The sequence below is a fragment of the Rhineura floridana genome, chromosome 5 (genome assembly GCF_030035675.1).
Source record: "Rhineura floridana isolate rRhiFlo1 chromosome 5, rRhiFlo1.hap2, whole genome shotgun sequence".
NCBI lineage: Eukaryota > Metazoa > Chordata > Lepidosauria > Squamata > Rhineuridae > Rhineura > Rhineura floridana.
Genome location: NC_084484.1, coordinates 165405639 through 165432385, shown reverse-complemented (window position 1 = coordinate 165432385; position 26747 = coordinate 165405639). Strand labels below are relative to the sequence as shown.

General features: G+C 42.4%; 1 protein-coding gene across 2 annotated transcripts in view; it reads left to right on the top strand.

The window, feature by feature from the left end:
• Positions 1–26747, top strand: part of ARHGAP42 (Rho GTPase activating protein 42) — a 261972-nt gene that overhangs the window by 121134 nt on the left and 114091 nt on the right. For both annotated transcript variants that reach the window (XM_061628763.1, XM_061628765.1), the window contains one exon: positions 16004–16075. In XM_061628763.1, the coding sequence (XP_061484747.1) occupies positions 16004–16075 (72 nt within the window). The remainder of the gene's footprint in view (positions 1–16003; positions 16076–26747) is intronic.

The following is a 26747-nucleotide window of genomic DNA, read 5'->3' as shown; positions in this document are numbered from 1 at the left end:
TACAAATTTCAATTACATTCTTCCAGTACAACAGTTATACTTGCATGCTTTCTGCTCTGGTACCTTAACCCCCCAACAGTTTTTTGTGGGTCAGTGGTGCCTAATGCAAAGGGACAATTAATACAAAATCACTTGTATACTAACATTTTTCAAGCATTGGGAAGACTAAATGTTAGACAAGAGTTTTAGATTGTAAGCTGCTTGGGAGCAGGCACCTTTCTTTTTCTTAGGAAACATGCCACTCATAGTGGTGTGTTATCATTAACGACAAAGAAGACTCAAACTCTTGAAAATGAGCACAGTCATCAAAAAAGTGATTCTTTTCTCCAACCACACATAAACTGTAAACATCAGACATGGGAGCAACAGTAATAGTTAACTGAACTGTTGCTTCTGTTGCTGAAGTTCCCATTTATGGGTCTTAAGAACTTGTAAGTAGTAGACATACTAAGAGATGTTTAATGGAAAATGGAAAGCTTAAAATAAAGCAACAAGCTCTCTTATGGCACCTTTTAAAAGATGTACAGATTGATTATGGCATAAGCTGCGTGGACATAAACTGCATAGACTAGAGCTCATTTCATTGGATGCATGAAATGTTATCCCCAGTTGGCTGGTGTGTCTTTGTGCAGGTACAGAAGGGAAAGGTAAGCAGGGCCAGAACACACACTGGCCCAGTGTAGCTACGGCCCAGTGTAGCTACAGCCCAGGTACTCCTCAGGCAGGGCATAAAGTGGAATGGACCACATGTAATTCCATACCAGTTTCCAATTCATCCTGACAACTAATCCCATCTAGCCAGCCAGTATATGTTGAAACCCTTGCCTGTACAATCTCACAGTGTTCTGCTTCTCTTGACTTAGTGAAAGAGAAAATCCCAATGTCTACTTAAGGTTGTTCACGTTTTTTAAAAAATTGTCGTTAAATGCAATTATTCACATGGCACAAGAAGGACAGTTGTGGCAACATTGCTCCTTTTGTAATAAATGTTTGACACCTGCGTGGTGTGGAGATTTGGCTTGTAAAGGTTGTGGCTAGACTTGAATCTGGACAAAAAAACCTGACTAGCAACATAAGGTATTTATTAGAGGAGCATTTTTTAGCAATTTCTAAAAACTTGCATTTGGATATCTGGGAAGGCTGTGTGTTTTTCCTTTTTAAGATGACCTCTTAAAACAAATATTCTCTTGTTTACTAAATTGTGACATTAGCGTCTGGGAATCGTTGGATATGCTGACTTCAGATCTCAAGGAGGGTACCAGAATGTGCCAACTTACTTTTCTACAGTATTGATTTTATTAATCTCCTCTGTCATTTTTAATCTTTATTCTACAAGAAACTCTGCATTCATTTCTGTCTCAAAATGTTGCATGTTTTACTGTTGTTTTTTTAGTAATCCTCCTGCCCCTGTATAGTAGAGGAACAAAAGACATACTGAACCAAAATCAACCATGCCTGAAGCTCCATGAATCTGTCTGGCAATTAAAAACTTCATCAGATACCTTCTCTGGGTGGGGCCTTTGAGATTAGGTAGGTGGCTACTGGAGAAAGGGCCTTTTCGATGGCACCACCCAAATGATTGAACTCTCTTGACATTTTGGGCGTGTGTCTTTTTGTTGCTATAATTTTAGGCACCTGCCAAAGTCAGTCCTCTTCTTCTCTAGGACCTTTTAATAGCATTCTATCATATTTAGTCCCTTTTGATTTTGTTGTTTTATCTTGGGTTATTATGTCAAATGGAGCATTGATTTCTGTCCTGTCTTCATTATGCATTGTAATTTTGCTGTAAAAAGTCTGATGTGTGAACTGTTTACTGTGCCTCAGTGTATATGCATAAATTGGGTCTTAGGAGGAAAGATACAGTGGATATCTATAGATGTTATAATAATAATAATAATAATAATAATAATAATAATAATAATAGAATTATTATTGTTAATAATAATAATAGCTGTGGTTCCCAACCTTTATGAGTATGGGAGTAAGCTCACAAATTTTTGAGACTCCCCCCCCACTAATTGTAATTTTAGCCTCTGTTAATTGAAAAAATGGTGCATAGCAAAATCATATCTCCAAATATCCCTTTCCATAAAAAGCTCCCTGCAGACAGAGAGGTGTTGCTTTCTTTTCCTAATGCAAAGGTTCATCAAATTGGTATCCTCCTCCCACACACACGTAGTCTGAAGTCCTGTCTCCCAACACCAGTGGGTTACAGTATTGGATTAAGATCCAGGTTCAAATCTCCACCCAGCCATGAAGCCAACTGGGTGACTTTGGGCCAGACACAGTCTTTCAGCCTGACCTATCTCACAGGGTCTGTGTAAGAATAAAATGGAAAGGGGGGGAGACAATGATCACCTTGAGCAACTTGGAGGAAAGGTGAGATATAAATGCAACAATAAATAAATAAATACATTTCAGCCATAGTATGTGGACCCCAGCGTCAGCCAATCTGCTGAGCTTTTTAATAATAATAATAATAAATAGAAGAAGCAGCAGCAGCAATGTAGTAGTGGTGGAGATGCTAGTTTGTGAAGAGAAAAGGGCAGATAGATTGAGGAGGAGGATTAGTGCTTTTAGGTCTTGGGATGATCATCAGAACTGATGACTTGGTTACCGTGCACTTGGGGAATGAGAGTGAAGCAGAAAACAGATCAGTGCACGCACGCACGCACACACACACACAAACACACCTGCCCCTTCTGCAAGCATCTCCAGATGTGCATGCATTTGGGCATGTGGGAGGGGGAAAGCACTCAACTGCCGCAGCATCTTGGAGAGGGATAGGGGGCAGAGTGTAGGTGGAAGAAAGGGGGGATGCTGGCACACACACACGGCCTCAGAGAGGGGACGACGACGAGGAAGTCCTGAGCTTTCTCATTACTCCTTGGCTCTGTCTGGGCCAAAGGCGAGATCTGGGTGGCTTCACAAATAAGAATAATTTTTAAAAGGAGGTGACAGTGAAGCAGGAGCCAAGAAAGGCAGGCAGGCTGGCTGCCAGGAAGGAAGGGGGAAAGCAGCCTTTCCTTGCAGCCTTGCTTCTTTTTGCTTCACAAAAAGCCTCCTCTCATTCTGAGTAAGGATGTCGTCAGCAGTGGCAGTGCGAGGAGATGAGAGTTGGCAACAGCAATCCCCTCTTCTTCCTGGTAGCTTCACCCTCAGCCTCCTTTAGCATCTGCCACGTGTTTTATAGGCAGATGCCTGCTCTCGGCGCACCTGAAAGACGCTCTGGGGCTTCAGCAAACGTCCTCCCCTCTCGTTTGAAGCAAGGGGGAGGTGTTGTCTGCAGCGGCAGTGGGGAGCAGACACTGTCCAGGGAGTGAAGACCTTTTTTAAAAAAAATAATAAATAATTTATTTCTTTACTGTTTGCGGCCCCTTCTGGATTACTTTGCAGCCCCCATGGGAGTCATGGCCCCCAGGCTGGGAACCACTGATTTATAGTAATTAAACAACTATTGCCCAGTGGCAAATATCCCCTTTTTGGGCAAGCTGCTTAAGAAAGTGGTGGTGGTCCAGCTTCAAGCATGCTTGGAGGAAACTGATTACTTGGATCCATTCCAGTGTGGCTTAAGGCCTGGCCATGGCAATAAAACTGGCTTGGTTGCCCAGGTTGATGACATCTGTTGGGAGAGAGATAGGGGAGGTGTGACCCTGCTCACCTTGATCTCTAGGTGGCTTTTGATACCCTTCTGCAGCATCTCAGGGTTGTGGGGGTTGGGGGCACTGTGCTTCAGTGGTTCTGCTCATATCTTCAGGGCTGCTGCTATGGGAGGCTATTGTTTTGTTACACAAAAATGGTTCTTTGCATCTGGAGGAAGCTCCAAAACTTGCATCTGGAGGAAGCTCCAAAGCTTTGCTCCGGGTTTTAAGGTGACTTTCACAGGTTCTGCTTCTAGAGCCCTGGCTGGGTTATCCTTGTGTGCCCATACTATGTCCGGGATGCCCTCTGCCTCTGCCTCCCATTCCAAGGCTGAGGCAGGTTTATGTTGTATCACCCCCCTCAGGGCCATCTGATATGAAGAGCTACAACATTTAGGAATGGTAACTCTCATCAGGTTCCCTTCAAAGGAAATGGAAGCTTGCAGTTTTGTTAAAATGTCCCTGCCCAGCAAGGCAACAGGGCAATTTGGGGATACCAGAAACTCATGCTGTATATGTCCATCTCCAATCTTGACCAACTGAGGCCATGTAAAGTGAAGATTTTGCTTTATCCCATCAATGCCTTCCACCTTCTTAACATGGGGGCTTATCTGGTCAGGCTGTGCCCCTGGCAAAATAGAATAAGTTGCCCCGATGTCAATGAGGGCATTGTACTTTTGTCCCCTAATTCTAAGAGGCGCTATCGGTTCTTCTAGCCTCTTGGGGGACAGGCCTGACCACCTTCATTCTGAATCTTCCTCATGCCCCATCATTTCCCTTTCAAGTTGGCGGGCTCCAGGCTCCGGCGTTTTAGGCTGACAGGGACCTGGTGCTCGCTCTTGGTGCCCTTCTCTATTTCGGGGACAGTCCTTTGCCCAGTGGCCCCTTTCGTGGCATCTTGCACATTCGTCTTTCTCCAACCTACTCCTGGGCCCTCTTTGGGTATTATCTCTCCATTCAGTGGCCATTGCTGCTGCCATGATCGCACACTCCTTTTTCCATCGCTTCTCCCCCTCCCTTTTCTCAACTTGGTCTCTATTCACATACACCTTAAAGGCGATTTCCACCAGGTGGGCTATAGGCATTGCAGGAGCCCCCTCAAGCTTCTGTAGCTTCCTTCTAATGTCTGGGGCTGACTGCGCAATATACATAGTGTTAAGGAGACGAAGGTTATCGGGGCTGTCTGGATCCATGGTGCCATACTGCCGGAACGCCTTTTGTAACTTTTGTAAGAACGCTGCCGGATCCTCCCCTGCACCCCGTCGAATCTCATAAATTTTACTCAAATTGCAGGTTCGCGGAACGGCATGTTGAAGCCCATGGAGTATCAGGCGCCTATAATTTTCAAGGGGCTGGGGGGTTCCTGTTCGACAATTCCACCCAGGGTCTACATCTGGAAAGCTCTGTGCCACTGGGACCCCATTCTGCTGGGCTGCATCTATCTCTGCCTGCCGCCTAGCCTGGCTCATCACCATTGTGCGTTCTTCTGGGCTCAAAAGTGTTTGGAGTAGGGTCTGAACATCAGCCCACGTAGGGTTGTGACTCAAAAATATTGATTGGAACAGATCCTGCATTCTGGTTGAGTCTTCCCGCAGGGTTGGGGTCTGATTTTTCCAGTTAAACAAATCTGAGGTAGAGAACGGGGTATATACATATGATCGTGGGGCTACAGTATGGGCAGTAGGGTTTGCCACCTCTCTCATAGGGCATGTCAAATCGGCCATATCTTCTCTTTCCATTTCCTGCCTTTTCGCTGCCTGTGCTCTCGTCGTCACCCCTGGCCATATGGGGCTGAGGGCGGGTTGTTCAGGTAGCTCACCCACACATGAAGCTTATTCCTGCCCCATTCCATCCCGCAGACTTGTTTGCATTTCAGTAAGTTGTCTTTCTAACTGTGTCAGCCGTTGTCTCCGCTTCTGACCAGTCGCCTCCAGCTGCCTGGCGTATTCGGCTAACAGAGGGGACGTGAATGGAGTTGATGCTTGTTGTGGTGAGGCTAATATGCCAGACCCACTTCCCGAAGGGGTCCTCTGTGGGGGGTTATACGGAGGTGGAGCAGTGGGTAATACACCATCCACAAAAGGGTCCTCCTCTGGCTGACTTAAAACCGCAGGAGGATCGGACTTAGGCTGGGGCTGGGACTTTTTAACCCCCACGGCTGAGGCCATCATTGCTTTACAACAGGCACTTTACATTTCTTTATCCAGGGTGGGTTTCTTTCCACCCGATCCTGCCACACATCAATATAGGGAAATTGATCCCATCTTCCCTCCCTTGCAACTTTCGCATGTACAGCACTTATAATACTTTTATCCCAGGTTTTCCCCTCAGGCCATTCCAAGTCCCACGTAGTCCATTCTCTATTACAAAATTTAATCAAACCCCATTTGGTAATAGCACCTGCACCATATGCATTTTTAAAATCTTTAAAATTTCTCAAAAAACATCCCAACGGGTTCTGCAGTTTTTCCTCCCGCAACGCCCCTGTTCCCATTTTACTTGGGTTTTTCAACTGCCTGCTATAGGTCAGTTCCCTGGGCTTTTCAACAGGCCCTCGTCCCACGGGCCCTTCATGAAGTCGCCCCTACTCCCGATTCCGCAAGCGGATCTTACCGGGCTACTCAGTAGGCCTTTTGACTCTCACGACCACCGCACAGTCACCGACCGCTTCCCGTTCCTCCTTAAGGTGTTGGCCCTCTGGTCTCACTGTTGGAGCTCCGGTTGATGCCGCTGTGTCTTCCGCTCTTTGCTCCCTTGGCCCCAAGGCAGGTTCAAACAACCTGGAGTGCTCTCCTTGGCCCGCCAGGGGCGAAACGCGAGACCAACGGGTCTAGCCAGATCTCCTGGCTGGCTCGCCAGAATTGTTACACAAAAATGGTTCTTTGCATCTGGAGGAAGCTCCAAAACACACACCAGATGGGAGACCAAAGTATAAGTCAACACCTTTATTGATTACCAATAGCTGTTGCAAAAGGAGACTAGGTTCTTTGGCTCATGCCTGAGAACCAGTCTAAAGCATGATTACACAGTTACAAGTTATATATGCTCTGAAGCCCTCCTAACACAGCCCCTCCCGTCTTGTCAGTAACTTTCCAGGTTTCTCCATTGCCTTGCATTGAGCCAACGCCCTGGCTTTGGTCATCAGTGTTTTTCGCTCATCCGTCCTGTCTCTGCTTTCTCCAGTTGACGCAATGCATTCCAACCACTATCTACTTGAATAATATCCCGTTACATGGGTAAGCTGACATTTAAGCATCAAGCACGAAATGAACATTTAGCAACCACAGGCACCTTAGGAATTTTGTTTTTCTGGTTCTGTGTTATATCAGGTTAACACATTCTATACTGTATCAAATTAACACTACATACACTACAATTCCCAAGCTGTGTCTAATTTCACTACAGTTTGGCACCATGGGAGCTGTCTTGTGGTGTTCCACAGGGTTCCATCTTGTCCCCCATCTATTTAACATCTATATGAAGCTGCTGGGAGCTGTCATCAGGAGATTTGGAGTGTGGTGTCATCAGTATGCAGATGACACCCAGCTCTACCTCTCCGATCCATCTGAATCACGAGAGGCATTTGAAGTGCTGGCCTGGTGCTTAGAGGCGGTAATGGGCTGGATGTGAGCCAATAAACCAAGACTGAATCCTGAAATGACAGCGGTGTTATGTGTCCAGAGTTCTTGTGTCCAGGAGGTGGGCAGACAGCCTATTCTGGTTGTGGTTGCATTCCCCTTGAAGGAGCAGGCCCACAGCTTAGGGGTACTCCTGAATTTAACACTGTCACCGGAGGCTCAGTTGGCCTCAGTGGCTAGGAGTGCCTTCTTCCAGCTCCAGCTAGTTTGCCAGCTTCGGTCCCTTTTGGACAGAGATGACTTGGCCACAGTACTCCATGATCTGGTAACTTCCAGATTGGATTATTGCAAAGTGTTCTATGTGGGGCTGCCCTTGAAGATGACTCGGAAACTTCAACTGGTCCAAAATGAAGTAGCCAGATTACTCTTTGGGGTTACTTTTAGATCTCATATAACCCCTGTTTTAAAACAGCTGCATTGGTTGCCTGTTTGTTTTTAAGCCCAATTCAAGGTGCTCACACTAGTGTATAAAGCTCTAAACGATTTAGGTCCCCAAAAGAGGCAGACTCCTCCACAGAATCATTGTGGGTGGTGATACCATGCCCCAGGAGGGACTTAATACTAGGAACGATCTATCGTCCCCCTGATCAAAATGCTCAGGGAGACCTTGAGATGAGATATGAAATTGAGGAAGCATCCAGACTAGGAAATGTGGTAGTAATGGGTGACTTCAACTACCCGGACATAGACTGGCCGCATATGTGTTCCAGTCATGACAAAAAAGCAAAGTTTCTAGATATTCTAAATGACTATTCCCTAGACCAGTTGGTCATGGAACCGACCAGAGGGACGGCAACCCTGGACTTAATCCTCAGTGGGGACCGGGACTTGGTGCGAGATGTAAGTGTTGTTGAACCGATTGGGAGCAGTGACCACAGTGCTAATAAATTAAACATACATGTCAATGGCCAATTGCCAAGAAAATCCATCACGGTCACATTTGACTTCAAAAGAGGAAACTTCACAAAAATGAGGGGATTGGTAAAGAGAAAGCTGAAAAACAAAGTCCAGAGGGTCACATCACTCGAAAATGCTTGGAAGTTGTTTAAAAACACTATATTAGAAGCTCAACTGGAGTGCATACTGCAGATCAGAAAAGGTACCACCAGGGCCAAGAAGATGCCAGCATGGTTAACGAGCAAAGTCAAGGAAGCTCTTAGAGGCAAAAAGTCTTCCTTCAGAAAATGGAAGTCTTGTCCGAATGAAGAAAATAAAAAAGAACACAAACTCTGGCAAAAGAAATGCAAGAAGACAATAAGGGATGCTAAAAAAGAATTTGAGGAGCACATTGCTAAGAACATAAAAACCAACAACAAAAAATTCTATAAATACATTAAAAGCAGGAGACCATCTAGGGAGGCGATTGGAGCCTTGGATGATAAGGGAGTCAAAGGTGTACTGAAGAACGATAAGGAGATTGCAGAGAAGCTAAATGAATTCTTTGCATCTGTCTTCACAGTGGAAGATATAGGGCAGATCCCTGAACCTGAACTAACATTTGCAGGAAGGGATTCTGAGGAACTGAGACAAATAGTGGTAACGAGAGAGGAAGTTCTAGGCTTAATGGACAATATAAAAACTGACAAATCACCGGGCCCGGATGGCATCCACCCGAGAGTTCTCAAAGAACTCAAAGGTGAAATTGCTGATCTGCTAACTAAAATATGTAACTTGTCCCTCGGGTCCTCCTCCGTGCCTGAGGACTGGAAAGTGGCAAATGTAACGCCAATCTTCAAAAAGGGATCCAGAGGGGATCCCGGAAATTACAGGCCAGTTAGCTTAACTTCTGTCCCTGGAAAACTGGTAGAAAGTATTATTAAAGCTAGATTAACTAAGCACATGGAAGAACAAGCCTTGCTGAAGCAGAGCCAGCATGGCTTCTGCAAGTCCTGTCTCAGTAACCTATTAGAATTCTTTGAGAGTGTCAACAAGCATATAGATAGAGGTGATCCAGTGGACATAGTGTACTTAGACTTTCAAAAAGCGTTTGACAAGGTACCTCACCAAAGACTTCTGAGGAAGCTTAGCAGTCATGGAATAAGAGGAGAGGTCCTCTTGTGGATAAGGAATTGGTTAAGAAGCAGAAAGCAGAGAGTAGGAATAAACGGACAGTTCTCCCAATGGAGGGCTGTAGAAAGTGGAGTCCCTCAAGGATCGGTATTGGGACCTGTACTTTTCAACTTGTTCATTAATGACCTAGAATTAGGAGTGAGCAGTGAAGTGGCCAAGTTTGCTGACGACACTAAATTGTTCAGGGTTGTTAAAACAAAAAGGGATTGCGAAGAGCTCCAAAAAGACCTCTCCAAACTGAGTGAATGGGTGGAAAAATGGCAAATGCAATTCAATATAAACAAGTGTAAAATTATGCATATTGGAGCAAAAAATCTTAATTTCACATATACGCTCATGGGGTCTGAACTGGCGGTGACCGACCAGGAGAGAGACCTCGGGGTTGTAGTGGACAGCACGATGAAAATGTCGACCCAGTGTGCGGCAGCTGTGAAAAAGGCAAATTCCATGCTAGCGATAATTAAGAAAGGTATTGAAAATAAAACAGCCGATATCATAATGCTGTTGTATAAATCTATGGTGCGGCCGCATTTGGAATACTGTGTACAGTTCTGGTCGCCTCATCTCAAAAAGGATATTATAGAGTTGGAAAAGGTTCAGAAGAGGGCAACCAGAATGATCAAGGGGATGGAGCGACTCCCTAACAAGGAAAGGTTGCAGCATTTGGGGCTTTTTAGTTTAGAGAAAAGGCGGGTCAGAGGAGACATGATAGAAGTGTATAAAATTATGCATGGCATTGAGAAAGTGGATAGAGAAAAGTTCTTCTCCCTCTCTCATAATACTAGAACTCGTGGACATTCAAAGAAGCTGAATGTTGGAAGATTCAGGACAGACAAAAGGAAGTACTTCTTTACTCAGCGCATAGTTAAACTATGGAATTTGCTCCCACAAGATGCAGTAATGGCCACCAGCTTGGACGGCTTTAAAAGAAGATTAGACAAATTCATGGAGGACAGGGCTATCAATGGCTACTAGCCGTGATGGCTGTGCTCTGCCACCCTAGTCAGAGGCAGCATGCTTCTGAAAACCAGTTGCCGGAAGCCTCAGGAGGGGATAGTGTTCTTGCACTCGGGTCCTGCTTGCGGGCTTTCCCCAGGCACCTGGTTGGCCACTGTGAGAACAGGATGCTGGACTAGATGGGCCACTGGCCTGATCCAGCAGGCTCTTCTTATGTTCTTATGTTCTACGCTCCAATGGCAAACACACAAGAAGAAAAATTGGAGAGATTTTATGCAGAAGTACAGGAAGAATTTGATCACACACCAAAACAAGATGTGCTGATAATCACCAGAGACCATATCGCAAACATATGTTGGATAATGGAACAGACCAAGGAATTTCAGAAGAAAATCACCCTGTGCTTTATAGATTACAGCAAAGTCTTTGATTGTGTAGATCATGAAAAACTATGGAACACTTTAAAAGAAATGGGGGTGCCACAGCATCTGATTGTCCTGATGCGCAACCTATACTCTGGACAAGAGGCTACTGAAAGGACAGAATATGGAGAAAGAGCTTGGTTCCCAATCGGATAGGGTGTGAGACAGGTGTATTTTATCATCCTATATGTTTAATCTATATGCAGAAAATATACAAAAAATGTATGGGATTGGGATTGAAACAAGATGGAGGTGTGAAAATTGGAGGGAGAAATATCAATAATTTAAGATATGCAGATGATACCATACTCTTAGCAGAAACCAGTACTGATTTGAAACGAATGCTGTTGAAAGTTAAAGAGGAAAGCACAAAAGCGGACTATAGCTGAACATCAAGAAGACTAAAGTAATGACAACAGAAGAAATGCCAGGAGGGGAGAGTGTTCTTGCACTCAGGTGCTTCCCCCAGGCACCTGGTTGGCCACTGTGAGAACAGGATGCTGGACTAGATGGGCCACTGGCCTGATCCAGCAGGCTCTTCTTATGTTCTTATGTTCTTATTTAGGTTTCAGATTTAGTCTGAAAGACTTCCTCCTTCCCTACAGACTCTCTTGGGTGTTGAGAACAGCAGAGCAGGCTCTTTTGGTAGTTCCACCACCCTCGAAAGCTTGGGGGATGGTAGCCTGGGAGAGGTCATTGTCTGTGGCGGCCCCTAAGTTGTGGAACTTCCTCCCCACAATCTTGCATCTGGCAATTTTGCTGGAAGTTTTAGGCCAGCCTTTCCCAACTAGTGGGCCACCAGATGTTGTTGGACCACAACTCCCATCCGCCTCAGCCAGCATTGCCAATGGTCAGGAAAGATGGGAATTGTGCTCCAACAACATCTGGTGGCCCACTAGTTGGGAAAGGCTGTTTTAGGCGAATGCTGAAAGTGCACCTCTTTACCCTGGCCTTTGACACCTGAGACATGTATTTTTAGAACCCATTCTATTTTGGGATTTTAGGTTGTTTTTAAATTGTTTTTAAATTGCTTTTAATGTTGTATTTTAAAATTGTTGTAAGCTGCTTTGGGACTTTTGAGTGAAGGGCGGGTAATAAATGATGATGATGTTGATCATTATAATTATAATAGTCCAGTCTTCTGAGCAGCTGTCTGACAGCATGTGCAATAGCAAACTAGCCAGCACTTTGAATAGGGAATGATGTGAACTTATTTCAGGATATAGACTATCTACTCAAAAACTCCTGCTTTGGCTAGTGCTCAATCATAGGTTCATCCTGCTCTGTTTTGTACAGATTTTTTTGAAAGGATGTGCAAAAGTCATTATTTAAATTGTACATATTTTATATGCACTACCTTTACATAAAAGCTGTACTTTTCAATGCACTCATCTAGAATACGCATTTTGTTATACACATTTATGTAAAATTCATATTTTGGGTCATTTTTTGCACACCAATAACTGCACTCTAAAACCCAAAGAGGTACATAGTCCGACAGAGAGTTGTATTCCAACCTGCAAGCAAGTTCTGGAGCATTGAACTGGGCTGGTTCACTGCAAAAACCAGATCGAACAAGTCCCTCCCTGTTGCTAATTTATGGTATCCTTTCAGGATTTGCTTTTGCTGTATTATTCTCTGTGTTGCAAGTTAATCATAAAGCACGGCAGTAAAACCTATTGCAAAGAGGTCCCATTGACACTGTGTATGCGTATGTCTTCCAAAGTCACTTCTTGCTCCATATATGCAAAGTCTGCAGACTGTAATTGATTTTAAGAGTAATTGCTAACATGTTAGCATCTTTTCCCCATTTTATCAGACAGCTTTAAGCATCAGCTATCAAAATATCCTCAACAGTTCATTTGGCATGTTAAATACACATGCAATTATAATTGATAAAAATTATCCACCAAATTCAAATTATGATGGGGAGGGGGGAGTAGTTATATTAAACTTTGCTTCAGACACTAGTCTTGCCTTTGCATCCCACAATTGGCACTGAAATACATCAGCGTTCAAACACTAAAACTTAATTACTCTAAAATAACTGCAGTTCTGGGAGCCTTAAGCATAATGATTTTTTTCTCTTTAAATATTTACAAGCTTTAAGCAAAAACAAAAACAAAAATGGTTTTAACTTCGCAAATACGCAATTTTGGGACAGATGGAATGCCTATTTAGATTTCCTGTCTAGAGAGATTACTAGTAATAAATGTAGTGGGAACAATCACAGTAGTTGGGAAGAAATCATGTTTTGAAAACAAATTCTTAATGAATGTGCATCACAATATGCTTTAAACAGGCATCTGAGTATGCTTTGTATACCAAGATTAATTGAATCAATACCAGGAAAAGCTTGATTTTGGATTTTTTATAAATTATGCATGTATCTGTATAATTCTGCTACTGTTAATCATGGATAGGAATAAAGGACCACCTTCTCCCTAAGAATCTCTCCATTTGGTGGTAAGTTCATTATTTGGAGTCCTATTTGGAGTATTCCCTGCTTCAGAGGTTAGACAGGTAGATGACCAGAGTTAGTGGCTTTTCAGTGCTGATGTCCTGACTATTGATATATACTATATATCTTGGTTGTTATCTTCCTTGTTTTCTATAATCATATTACACAAAGTAGCCAATAAAACCAATGATAAACTGTAAGGTATTGATATCAAAACTGTCAGAAAAGATTTTTTATTCCTATACCAACAATATCTATTTTTCTTGCCATAAGGACTAGTAACTTTCGTTATTTAAAAGTATAAAACAGAGTTTCTAGTCCTTTAAAATTTAATGGGGAAAACAAAGAAAGAAGAGGTTTTCAGGATGCTTATTGGGAAGACAGATGTAATAGCGATAGCAGCATGCCCTCCGCTTCTGACATTGTGTGGCCTAGATCTTACTGGTAGGGAAACCTTCAGGTGATGCAATTTGTCTGTGTACAGAGCTTAAGAAACATATTTTGCAAAATATGTCTATCTTCTACACACATTTAAAAGCACACTCACACCCTTTACCAATGTCATCTTGCCAGTTTCTTTAATACTGTAATTGTACACAACACTACACTGAACTATGTTGCCTGAAATGAATAAAAGCTGTTGCGTTACATAACAAAGTGTATATTCATAGGGTTATAAATAAGTTTGTGTGTTCCAGCCTAATTCAACGTTGTCAGTTATGGTTTGAAACTGATTAATGGAATAAGGTTTTGTAGTAATTTATCCACAGGGATGAACAAATAGTTAGTGACAGGACTGTTAACAGTGCACTAGATTTAGTATATTTGCAGGACTGACATGACCTTTACTATTTAACCCATAGTGAAACATTTCTTATAAATCTGACCCTGAATTTCTCAGCTACTATCTCAGCTCCAGATCTTGCTGAACTCATTGGGTAGAGCACCTGCCTTGCATGCAGAAGGTCCCAGGTTCAATCCCTGGAATCTCCAGCTAGGGCTGGGAGAGACTCTTGCCTGTAATCCTGGAGAGCTGCTGCCAGTCAGCGTAGACAATACTGAGCTAAATGGACCATTGATCTGACTCAGTATAAGGAAGCTTCCCATGTTCCTAACTCCATCTCCTATCATCCCTTGCCATTGGTCATACTTGCTGGGACTAATGGGAGCTGTAGTTCAGCAACATCTGAATTACAGAGCTGAAGGTTCCCCACACCTGTTCTATTTATATGTCATCAGAATTCATATGTACACAAGTATTCCCAATGTCCAAGAGAGGAGTAACTTAGTTGCAGACTGTTGAACAGACTCATAATACAATGCAAATAATCCTAAATCAGTGATGATTGTATCTCTGCATAATATGCCAGTGTCAAAGAGCTCCTTCAGTGTTCCCTTCCTTGTATGCCAGGAAGTCTCTAAATAGCCATAGTTTCCTGTTTCATCTTAACCGGGAAATGATAATTACCAGCTATAGAACAATCCAGGATCTTAAACCCTTTGAACTTGGCAAGTTAATAGTGACAAACTCAGGCTCCTTACTTTCAGTGAGATTTGAAGCTGCGTTCAGATAACAATTCTAATTTAATATCCCATTCTGACTTAATATGCTTTTAAGCATATTCTGATTTAATGTGCTTTTAAGTTGGGATAAGCTTTGTGCTCCCCTAAGAAACTGACTTGAGTACTTTATCCTGGTTAGTAAGTAGACTTTAAATCACAGTTTTCCTGTTACAGACAAAATGGGGATCAAAGCACCTATGTCGTGTGCCGGTACAATGCTCATTCCAGGCATAATAAACTATGGTGTTGTAAGCACAGATTGTTGCATCTGAGCTGACCCTTGCAGTGTTCTCCTGTACATGTTTGTTTATTCAGCGTTCAATCCCAACCGAATTCAGTGAGTCTTATACCGTACTTTAGTCACATTCATGAAATGGAAATGGACTGCCTTCAAGTCGATCCTTACTTATGGCTACCATATGAATAGGGTTTTCATGGTAAGCGGTATTCAAAGGGGGTTTATGCTAGTCCTACCCTGCTGGCTAGGCCTGCTCAGATTGCCACAGCTGCACAAGCCAGCCCCTTCCTTGTCCGCAACTGCCAGCTGGGGGGCAACTGGGCTCCTTGGTACTAGGCAGCTTGCCCACGGCTGCACAGGTGGCAGGCACATGGGGGTGATCTTTAGCTGGCACCCAGGAGACACGAGCGGGGATTTGAACTCACAGACTCTGGACTCCCAGCCAGGCTCTCCTCCCCACTGTGCTATACTAGCTGTCAGACCACATTCATGCCATACATTAAAAGTACTATCATTCCACTTTAAACAGTCATGGTTCCCCCCTCAAAAAACCCCCCTCTCGGAAGTATAGTTTGATAAGTGTGCTGAGACTTGTTCGGAGACCCCTGTTCCCCTCACAGATTTACAGTTCCCAGAGTGGTTTAACAATCAGTCCCGCTTCCCAGGGAACATGGAAAAATGTGCGGGGAATAGGGGTCTCATAGCAAGCCTCATCACCCTTAGCAAACTGTACTTCCGAGGATTCTTTGGGGGAAGTCATGACTGTTTAAATTGGAATAATAGCTCTTTAAATGTATGGTGTGAATGCAGCCTAAGTCCATGGAGGATTACAGACTTAATCACAATGGCTTTTTAGCTGGATTGGTGTCTTCATATATAGCATACTTTTCTGAAATAGCTTACTCAATAGAGTTGATGGAATTACTTCTGGAGTAGGAAGTTTGTGGATCAGAATTATTACTAAAAATATGATATGCCAAAATAATGTCTGTTTTCAAATACATATATTTCAGATCCAGAATGCTAATGACGTTTTAATAGCACCACTGGAGAAATTTCGTAAGGAGCAAATAGGTGCAGCAAAAGTAAGTTGTTTATGAATATTATCATTTACAATCACTTCTTCATTTGTTTACTCACCGTGTCATTTCTATCTCTGATACTAGAGTTAAATTTGATTTTTATTGTGAAAACCTCTTATAAGCTGCTTTGAGAGCCTCTCATGGCTATTAAATGGGACAAAAGTATTCCAAAAAACGCAATCAATCCCATAGCTAAACTGTGCTGCTTGATAAGCCTTGCAGACTCCTCACTGGGTGTGCTACTACATGGCAGTTTCTTGTGGTCTTGATGCTGCTCATGCATGTGAGGCTTTCTCTGCATAAACACAGTATCTTCCTCTTCAAAATCCCATCCCATATTATTTTCTTATTTACTGTTTCTGTGGGAAATCGGCTAAGTAAAAAGAAGCAAAAAAACAACCGTGGCAACAGTAGATTTGAATTAAATGGGAGAAAAATATGGGATAGCGTTTTGATGAGGACAACATCACCCTTGGAATAAGCAGCATCCTTTAATTAATACCCAGTGTACAGAGAGAAATTCAGCCACTATAAGGTTAATGCATCTAAGAACAGAAAGCTAAGTGTCTTTCCTGAGTTGTCTGTTTAGTTTCTGTTTCACTTTTCTTGCTTGCTTCTGTTGTATTCAGAAATGCCTGGTGCTATAGAGTAAAACTTGCACGCCTGAGCAGTACTGAGACCACAATAAACTGCTGTGTCGAAGTGCTGTTGGACTAATTCCTTTGGGCATGCAGGAGGCATGCACATATGCAGTCTCTTGCACTGCTGGAAGCCTGATAGTGAAGTGATTGGCAAGTTGTAACCTACTGTGTACAACAGGGGCACTGCGTTTCAGTAAGGAGGAATCAATATCCTTAAATAGTAACCCTGCTAAATATGTTTATGGATTTGATGGGTAAATATTTCACCCTAATACTACTTTAACTTCGACACTTCAAGCATACTGCTTAAAGATTTATTTTAGTGCTTACAGTAGTTGCATTTGGATATAATGCTACACCATGATTTGGTGTTTTAGAGAACGAGCCAGAGCAAGCCTTGGGGTCCAGACACTCTCTCCTCTCACACTAACGAGTTTGGAAACTTCCACTTTAGATTATCTTCACTTTACCATGTTGGCCAAACCCTAAATAGAAATGGGGGTGCCCCGATTGCCCCAATGCACAACCTTTACTGTGGACAAGAGGCTACTGTAAGGACAGAATATGAAGATTGGTTCCTCATAGGAAAGGGTGTGAGACGTGTATTTTATCACCCTATTTATTTAATCTATACGCAGAATACATGATACAGAAAGCAGGATTGGACCAAGATGAAGGAGGTGTGAAAATTGGAGGGAGAAATGTCAATAATTTAAGATATGCAGATGATATACTACTAGCAGAAACCAGTAATGATTTAAAATGAAAGCTGATGAAAGTTAAAGAGAAAAGCACAAAAGCAGGACTACAGCTGAACGTCAAAAAGACTAAAGTAATGACAACAGAAGATTTTTGCAATGTTAAAGTTGACAATGAGGACATTGAACTTGTCAAGGATTATCAATACCTTGGCACAGTCATTAACCAAAATGGAGACAATAGTCAAGACATCAGAAGAAGGCTAGGACTGGGGAGGCAGCTGTAAGAGAACTAGAAAAGGTCCTCAAATGTAAAGATGTATCACTGAACACTAAAGTCAGGATCATTCAGACCATGGTATTTCCAATCTCTATGTATGGATGTGAAAGTTGGACAGTGAAAAAAGCTGATAAGAGAAAAATCCACTCATTTGAAATGTGGTATTGGGGAGAGCTTTGCGCATACCATGGACTGTGAAAAAGACAAATAATTGGGTGTTAGAATAAATTAAACCAGAACTACCATTAGAAGCGAAAATGATGAAACTGAGGTTATCATACTTTGGACACATAATGAGAAGACATGATTCTCTAGAAAAGACAATAATGCTGGGAAAAACAGAAGGAAGTAGAAAAAGGGGAAGGCCAAACAAGAGATGGATTGATTCCATAAAGGAAACCACAGACCTGAACTTACAAGATCTGAACAGGGTGGTTAATGACAGATGCTGTTAGAGGTTGCCATAAGTTGTAGTCGACTTGAAGGCACATAACAACAACAACCAAACCCTAAACTGTGATTAATCTTAACTACGGTAAGTTGAAACAAGCCAGCCCTGTGATAAAGCAGTCTTGCTGCTAATTGCTTATGTGGTTGCTTATAGTGAATAAAAATCAACTTCATTTAACTAGACAGGGAACCTTCACCCATAGTAAGAGGTGGTTCTTCCAGGAATGGACAAGCTGCATCTTAGTCTGATTCTATGGGCTCATCCAGACGAATGTATAATGTGTGACGTGATCGCTTTGTGTTCTCATTACTTTTCGGTCCTCCAGATGACCTCGCACGCTTTTGTGCATGGGAGGCTGTTTCATGCCCTTCTGTTCATATGTTTATTTGCTCACCACACCTATATGCTTCTGTGTGTTGGGCATGATTTTAAGCTGATCTATGAACGGAGCATCTGAGGTCTGGGATAAAGCATCCCTTACTTACGCTTCTAACTTTTTCCTTTGGGATTCTTTGTGTTCTATTAAAGTAGATTACTCCAGTGAGGGGGAGCTTGTGCATCTGTCCCTCCCCATAGTGTGGGACAGATCATATATCTCCACACTATAAGAGGTTCACTCATATACTTTTGCATTAAACTAAAAAGGCATGTTCATTTTGGCTGAGAGATTTGCAAAGCACCTGTGAATGAATCAGGCATTTGAGCAGAAACATATGCGGCATGAAATTATTGTTTAGAATGTTGTTTGAGTGATTCAAAGGTGTGTGGGCAGTCAGCAATTTGACTGAGTGAACTTTTCTGATGTGGTTTCAGACACGGGAGAAAATAATCCCAAGTCATGCAACTTTTTCAGCAATACAAACAGTTTTGCGTTCCTGAGATATTCATAGCCCCAAGGCTCTCCTGCTTTTCAGTCTTGGCATCCATCCGCCTTACTATTTAATAGATATCCTGTAGGTGCTTTGTATTTGGGGAAGGATGTTTTAAAATATTAACTTAGAAATATGAATTTTAATAAACACATTCGTGTTTGGCTTAGTAGTTAGGAGTAATAGCAAAATTAAACAATTTCTGACATTTTTGAAAATGTTTATACATAGGAAATAAGGAAGGGTCATGGCTCAATGGTAGAGCACCTGCTTTGCATGCAGATGGTCCCAGGTTCAATCGCTAGCAGCTCTAGGTAGGGCTGGGAATGTCCCTTGTCTAAGAGCTGCTGCTACTCACTGAGCTAGATGGACAAATGGTCTGACTCAGTATAAGGCAGCTTTCTTTGTTCCTGTGTTCCTAATGACTTACTCCATGGCACTGTACAATTTAACTAAGGACTTCAGTCATGGCAAAGAAACACTTCTGTGTTCGTTACATAAATTCCTCTGGAAAGAAACTGCCATAGAGCAAGTTCAAGTAGCTTTAGAATGTTGCCAGCATTGTTGTTTGTTGTTGTTATGTGCCTTCAAGTCGATTACGACTTATGGTGACCCTATGAACCAGCGACCTCCAATAGCATCTGTCGTGAACCACCCTGTTCAGATCTTGTAAGTTCAGGTCTGTGGCTTCCTTTATGGAATCAATCCATCTCTTGTTTGGTCTTCCTCTTTTTCTACTCCTTTCTGTTTTTCCCAGCTATTGGTTTTATTTCTCCTCACTTTTTTACCTTTACCTTAATACTAGAGGTAATTGTGTAATTGTGATTGTTCATTTTCTTTGAACAGAGACTGACAGAACAGTAGCCAACACATAAAGTTGCAGTTGCCTATTGATAACTTTGTGGAAGATCCCCAGTCAAGTCTTAGCAACAGCACAATGCTAACAGGCAGTTGCCAACTGCTTGCCTAGAATGCACTCCCTTGTCCTTAACATGGCTGCAACCATATCTGTTCAGATGTAAGTCCTATTGAGTTCTATGGGGCTTAGTTCCTTAGTAAGCATGTTTAGAATTGCAGCCTTCAGGGGCATCCATCTGTGCTCCCATCTAACATCTATGCAACACTAGGCTCCTTTCTTCCTACAATGGCCTTCTGGTGGTTGGCCTGGCTTGAGGGCACATAAACCCTTCTTGCTGGAAGCAAGTAGGCTAGATCAAATGTTCCCTATCCATGCTCCCTAAACTGGTGAGAAGGAATGACCTTGTCACTTCAGCTGGACCTGGGAACACCCTCTTTTAGGTAAGATTTTTATCTTAATTTCCAAACAGAGAATTTTTTTTGAATGGTATGCTCCAAGCAACTGTGGTTGATATTTAATGTATCATGCTTAATGATGTCACTAGGGCCCACCCTTGAGATCTCACTAGGACTCACCCCCCCCGTGATATCTCAGGTTTTGGGATGCTTCTGACAGGGCTGTGGAGTCGGTACTCCAAACCTTCGACTCCGACTCCTCTATTTTTCTACTCTCCGACTCCGACTCTACCCAAAATTGCTTCCAACTCCACAGCCCTGGAAAGCGCTGTAAATGTCTTTTTAAATTGGAAGCTCTCGTAAGAGCATTTTTATCGCTGCCTGAATATGCGTTGATCTTGGCATCACAGCATTTGTCTTCATCTGGGTCCTGTGTCATACACTGACACACAAAATGTTTTCCATCTTGAGTTATGGTGAAATGCTCAACTATAGCTGACTTCATGGGAAGCTTCTTTGACATTTTGAATTTATATTTTAAAAAATTTGTCAATCAACATTTATTTTGAAGTCGGAGTCGGTACATTTCTATTTCATTGTTTTACTGATAGGTGTATGTTCTTGGATTGTTTCTGCAACTTATGATTCGTGAAGTTGGAGGAGCTGCATGTCAAATTTTCAAGAAGATGCATTTGGAATTTGGAATTGTTAGGCGCAGAACTTACTTCCAAGCTCACAGGGAATGGGAGCTAAGCTTGACTCTCATTCAGAAGTGGCACTACTGCATCTGGGACATTTGGGAGGGCAGCCTGGTTGGGCTGGAATGGGGCTTTTTTAAGCCTCTGGGGCCCTTGGCTGGTGCTCGTCCTGGTTGATCACCAGCATTGGGCCTGTCATGGGTAGGGAAGTGAACTTAGGAACTGAACGCTGCACAGGCGAGTGGCCACAAGCCATGTTTTTCCTGTTGTTTTCTGGAAGCTCAGTCTATGGTGTGGGTTCTTAACCGATTGTGTGTGCTGACCATTGTCATATTATTGTCATATTATGTATTATGTATTAACCTGTCCTTTGTCAAATTATTACACACTTTTCCTCCAAGGACCTCTGTTTCCTTCTATTTTAACTTCACAACAGCCTGTGAAGTAGGTTAGGCTGAGAGAGAGTGCCTGACCCAAGGTCACTCCACTTCATTTCTGAGTGGGATTTGAACCCAGATCTTCCTAAACCCAGTCTGACATTCTAACCACTATACCATACTGGTGTTAGCAGAGTGACTTGAGTAAAGTAGACAGAGTCCAGAGAGGAAAGAAATGGAATACAGGCATACCCCGCTTTAACGTTTGCAATGGGACCGGAGAGTATACTTTAAGTGAAAATCTACTTTAAGTGAAGCAATTGTCTTCACTTGTCCTGCACACAATCACCACTAGATGACAGCGGCGTCATGCCAATAAAATGTACGTTATTGCAAAGCGCGTGAACGTTAAGCGGGGTATGGGGACGTATGGAGCATGTACATTAATTATAGTGAGGCAATGTTAAGTGAAGCAACGTTAAGCGGGGTATGCCTGTATACTTGAATGAGGTAAAATGAATGAAACAGTATGTAATATCCCCTCCTTGGTAGGTTTCCGCCAAGGACTAAAAACATGGCTGTTTCAGCGGGCATACAGAATCCCTGGTTAATTTTAATTCTACAGTGTACAGATGTGGGTAAATTGAATATGTTATAATTGTATTTATATGTGTATTTTAAATTTTAATTATGTACGCCACCTAGAGTGGCTGTTCATTCAGCCAGATAGGCGGCCTAAAAATAAAATTTTATTATTATTATTATTATCAATATGAAGGGAAAATAGAGAGGTTTGCCTTTCTTAGGTCACACCTACACAGGTGGAAAAACCACTTTTCCTTCCAAATCCTTAAGCTGTCAAATCTCAACCATCTTCCTCACTGACAGCTAACTCCCAAATGACTAGAAGCTCCAAGCCAATCAGAGTCTCCCGTCAGCCAGAACAATAGCCGAATTAACCCATTAGGTTACTGACTGAATGGTCCCTGTGGTTGTATTTCCGACAACTGGCATGTTGTCAGTTCAGCTATCCACATATGTGAATAAGATGAATAAATATGTGTGCATGGGGCTCTGTGAGAAAGTCCATGGACAAAAAATAGCCCTGCAAATTTACGTGGGTATTTACTGGCACCTGCTGCAGCTCTCGTTACCTTCTGATCTGAGTGGCTGGAAAAGGACACCCTGCTGTTAGTTACTAGATGGATAACACACATGGGAGGTCAAACCTGTTCTTGCCAGGAAGAATACAAGAATAAAAGAAAGGGGAAGCTCCTGCCCAAAACTGGACTGAAATGCATGTGTAAAAACTCCCTAGTTATTTATTTAGTCAGTTTATATGCCACTTTTCAACTAGACTCCTCAAAGTGGCAAATAGCATAACCTACAAAACACAACAGAGCCACACGCTCAACAACAACAAAACAACCCAAACCACCAGCCCCGCTGAACTATAAGCCAGTATCAGATGTTCCTCCCACGGGGCACTTGCTGCCAGTTGGTCATGATGGCGGACGGGGATGTGACATTTGAACTGAAAGAGGCCCTGGTGTGGTCTTTCCTTGCCTCCCTTACTCCTCTCCTCCCACTCCGATTCCATTGTGTGTCTAATTGTTTTAAATTGCAATATTGAGAGAACTGTTTTTAATTGCAAGTGTGGTACTAGATGGTCTGGAAATTTATAATACCAGTTAAAATCCTCTTCTCCAGACACCAGGGCTCAGTAATAAAATGTTGCTAAACATGGTGATTGTTTCACCTGTCTTGTAGGTCATACTTTATATGTGTGCTTCCCTCTCCCCCCCCCCAATTAGGCTTGGTCTTTATACATTTTATTTAGGTTCTTCTTCTTCTCTCTCCCCCTCTCCCCAGTTAAACAAACCCAGCTATATATTATTCAGTAGCTTGGCGGTTTATTGCATTTGAGTCAGGGTGTGTGGAGAGAGGGGGAGACTCCCATCATTTATTGCACAAATCACAGAAAAAGCAGAGTGAGCTAAGTGGGAAAGGATTTCAGGCACGAAGTCACTTGCCTTATTTGGTCAATGTGGTTCACTGGTCCCCAGCTGGTAATGTTGTTAAGATCATGGATTACTGTGTTGTCTGCATTTAAGCCAAACTCAGTTGTAGTCCTTTCATTACCCATTCTGTGTTCAGCACTGTTTGTGCAAGTGCTCATCAGCCTCGTTATTAAAGTCTGTGTCAGACTGAAGAATATGAAGGAGCAAACCAAGATATTTTTAAGACATCGAAGAAGGCTTTTTCTCTCCTCTTTCGCACAGCTCTTTTAACATTTACATCTGCCCCACTGTTGGTCTTGGCTCAGGGAGAGATAGATGTTTTTGTTGCTCTGCTGATTTGGTGCTGCTTAGCATTGACAGGGCGTTTCAGAATGTTCAAAGTACTCCATATACAATCTTGTTGTAATTCTTCCAACAGTCCTGTATGATAAGTTGGTAGCATTATCTGCAGTTTGCAGATTTGGTGCAGGGTGGGAAACTAAGGCTTAGAAATAGTTCTTTGCCTAAAACTGCTCAGTGAATTCACAGTAGGAGTGAGATTGAATGAGGGATTTCTTGATTTATTTATTTGGAACATTTATAGACCATTAAACATTTAATGATAACATCATGGTGTACAAAGTTAAAACAAAGCGCATAAAGTTCCCATAAAATACCATCCAGAAATAACTATCGGTGAATAGACTCGTCTTTCCAGGAAAGCCTGAATAATTTTTTAAAAGAAATATATCATAGACAACAGAAAGTCATGATCGTCAGTGACTGACTGACTTCAGAGGAGTGTGTTCTACAGGTCAGATGCTACTGAATATATCTCCAGCCGATTTAAGACTTTTCTCTTGGTTTTAATCCAGGATCAAAATATATTTTATGTATCATCAGACTCTTGGTCCATTTCACTCACTGAAACACTGTACGCTGACTGGCAACAGCTCTCCAAGATTTCATACAGGGATCTTTTTCAGTCGTACCTGGAGATGATGGGGATTGAAACTGGGACTTGTTGCATTCAAATCATGTACTGCCCAAATCTCAGTAGTGGTGGGCAGGGGAAGGTATAGTCGGAGTGGAGGGGCTGACCACCATCTGGGATGGAGACTGAGATGTTTGGTCCCTGTCCCCCACCTCAGTCCACTCACTCCTCTGGAAATTACTGGGAGCTTATCTGCTGAGTTCTCTGGTCTCGTGGTACTGTTATTGAATGCCAAGTCAGTCCATAATAAGACCATGTTCATCCAGAACTTGATCGCGAATGAAGGGGCTGACTTGGTATGCATCACCGAGACTTGGATGGGTGAGCTGAGTGGGCCTGACCTAACACACCTGTGCCCATCTAGGTACTCGGAACAGCACCAGGCTACCCTAGGGTGTTGAGGGTGTGTATGTTGCTATTGTCCATAAAAGCACCACCTTCTTCACTAGCGAACCTCTTGATCTTGGGATGGGCTTAGAGGGTCTGCACCTGGTGTTGGGCCAGAGAAACAGACTGGGGATGCTACTGGTCTACCAACTACCTGTTGCCCATCCCTGACCAAGCTGGTTGGTCTCTTTTGTGGTGTTGAAGAACCCCAGATGATAGTTTTAATTGTTCTAAATATGTTTTTGTTTACTTGTTTTTAACTGTGTATTGATAATTTAATGTGTTTTGCAAACCGCTTAGAGGTCTTTACATTCAAATGGTATATAAATTTTGTTAAATACAATAAATAATAAATAACCCTGAGCCATGCAGTGCCAAAGCATTAAAGCTAGAGAGGGAATTATTAACACATGGAGGAGAGGTGAAGAGAGTGAGCAGCTTTAACATCTTTAAAAACAACAAATTTATTTTACCTCCATCTTTTTGTCTGTTATGGGCAGAACAGCTGCCAGTTTTTGTTTTGTATGATTGCAAACACGTACCACAAGTATACAATGCAAAATCCCAGTATATTTGTTCCTAGTTAATTTCTGAGGTTAAGTGATGAGTCTATTAAATGTTCTTTATTTAGTCTCAGTTCTTGCGAGAAGAAAGAGATATTACCATGCTGTTTTGAGTGGTGACTAATTTGGTTCACCTTTTGTTGGGAGGGTTGGTAAATGGATGTCAAGATAAATCAGTGAAGTTCAGCCTAGTGTGGGGGAGTATCAGCACTTACTGAATGAAAGGATACATAAAAGGAAACAACTTTTTCACTTTGCATTTTAGCTCTTGCCATGTCAGTTTGTTCTTTTTTTTTTTTTTAAGTCAGCACATGGAGCCGCTCTGAGAAGCAATTTGGGGACGGTCATGCATGCACTTATGCAATCACACACATGCATGCATCACGCACACACATTGTAAGTTTGATTGAACTGATGCCCAACCATTGTTCCTTTATGCCATAGGTCAGAGATGGGTAACCTGGGGTCCCTCTAGATTAGGGATGGGATCTGTTCGGTGGTGCCGGTTTGAAAGCATTCCATCAGTCTAACAGACTGGCATTGATTCTAGTTAAATCTTTATCCACTAGCTGCTGCTTTTACCAATCTGGGGGGGGGGATTTGCTCGGAAAAAATACCAATATTAATGTCAATATTTTTAAAGGAAGTATCAATATTTTCTTTACAAATATAGATATTTTGAAGAAAATATTGGTATTTGTAAAGGAGATATGGAGAAATTATCATTCTTACAATCTGTGTTTTAGAGGCGGATTTTTTTTTAAAAAAAGAGGCTGTTTTCACAAATAGCCTTGGAAATTCACTAAATTAAAATCTAATCCTCAACAACTGAGAATAAGCAAATTAATGGAAAATTTGGTACTGTATCCAAATTGAGCGGAATACTAGTACACCCCTGCTCCAGATGTCTCTGAACTCCATCTCCCATCAGCCCCAACCAGCGCAGCCAATGGTCAGGGAAGATAGGAATTGTAGTGTAGTGTCTTTGCAGCGGATAATATTATTCCATCCTAGGTAGGGAGGTATAGATTGTGCTCATTTCTCAAATGGGTAATTTACTATGGATATGCAATGATATCTCATAAGGTGTTGTTCAGCTTGGAACAATTGCTGTGCTCCCAGCTAAGCCCATCTACTTTTTCCTGTGCTTGCTCTGGGAAACCAGCAATAGCTTGTTCTCAAACAAAAGAACTCCACATCTCCGCAACAGGGTAGAAAGCACTTGAGTGGTATGCCCAGCTTTGAAAAATGGATGGACCTTAATGTGCACATTTCTTTGTCAGAACCAAAAAGTGTGTGCTGTATGGGCAGTGGTCAAGACTTGAACAGGAACCCCATGCTACAATCTGCCAGTTGTTGCTTAGACCGCGGAAGGAAAGAGCTGGATGTCCCTGGTTAACCTTTGGTTTAAGTCACCTTTTTCCCATTAGTAAACAGGAAACCAATTGTAAACAATTCTTAAG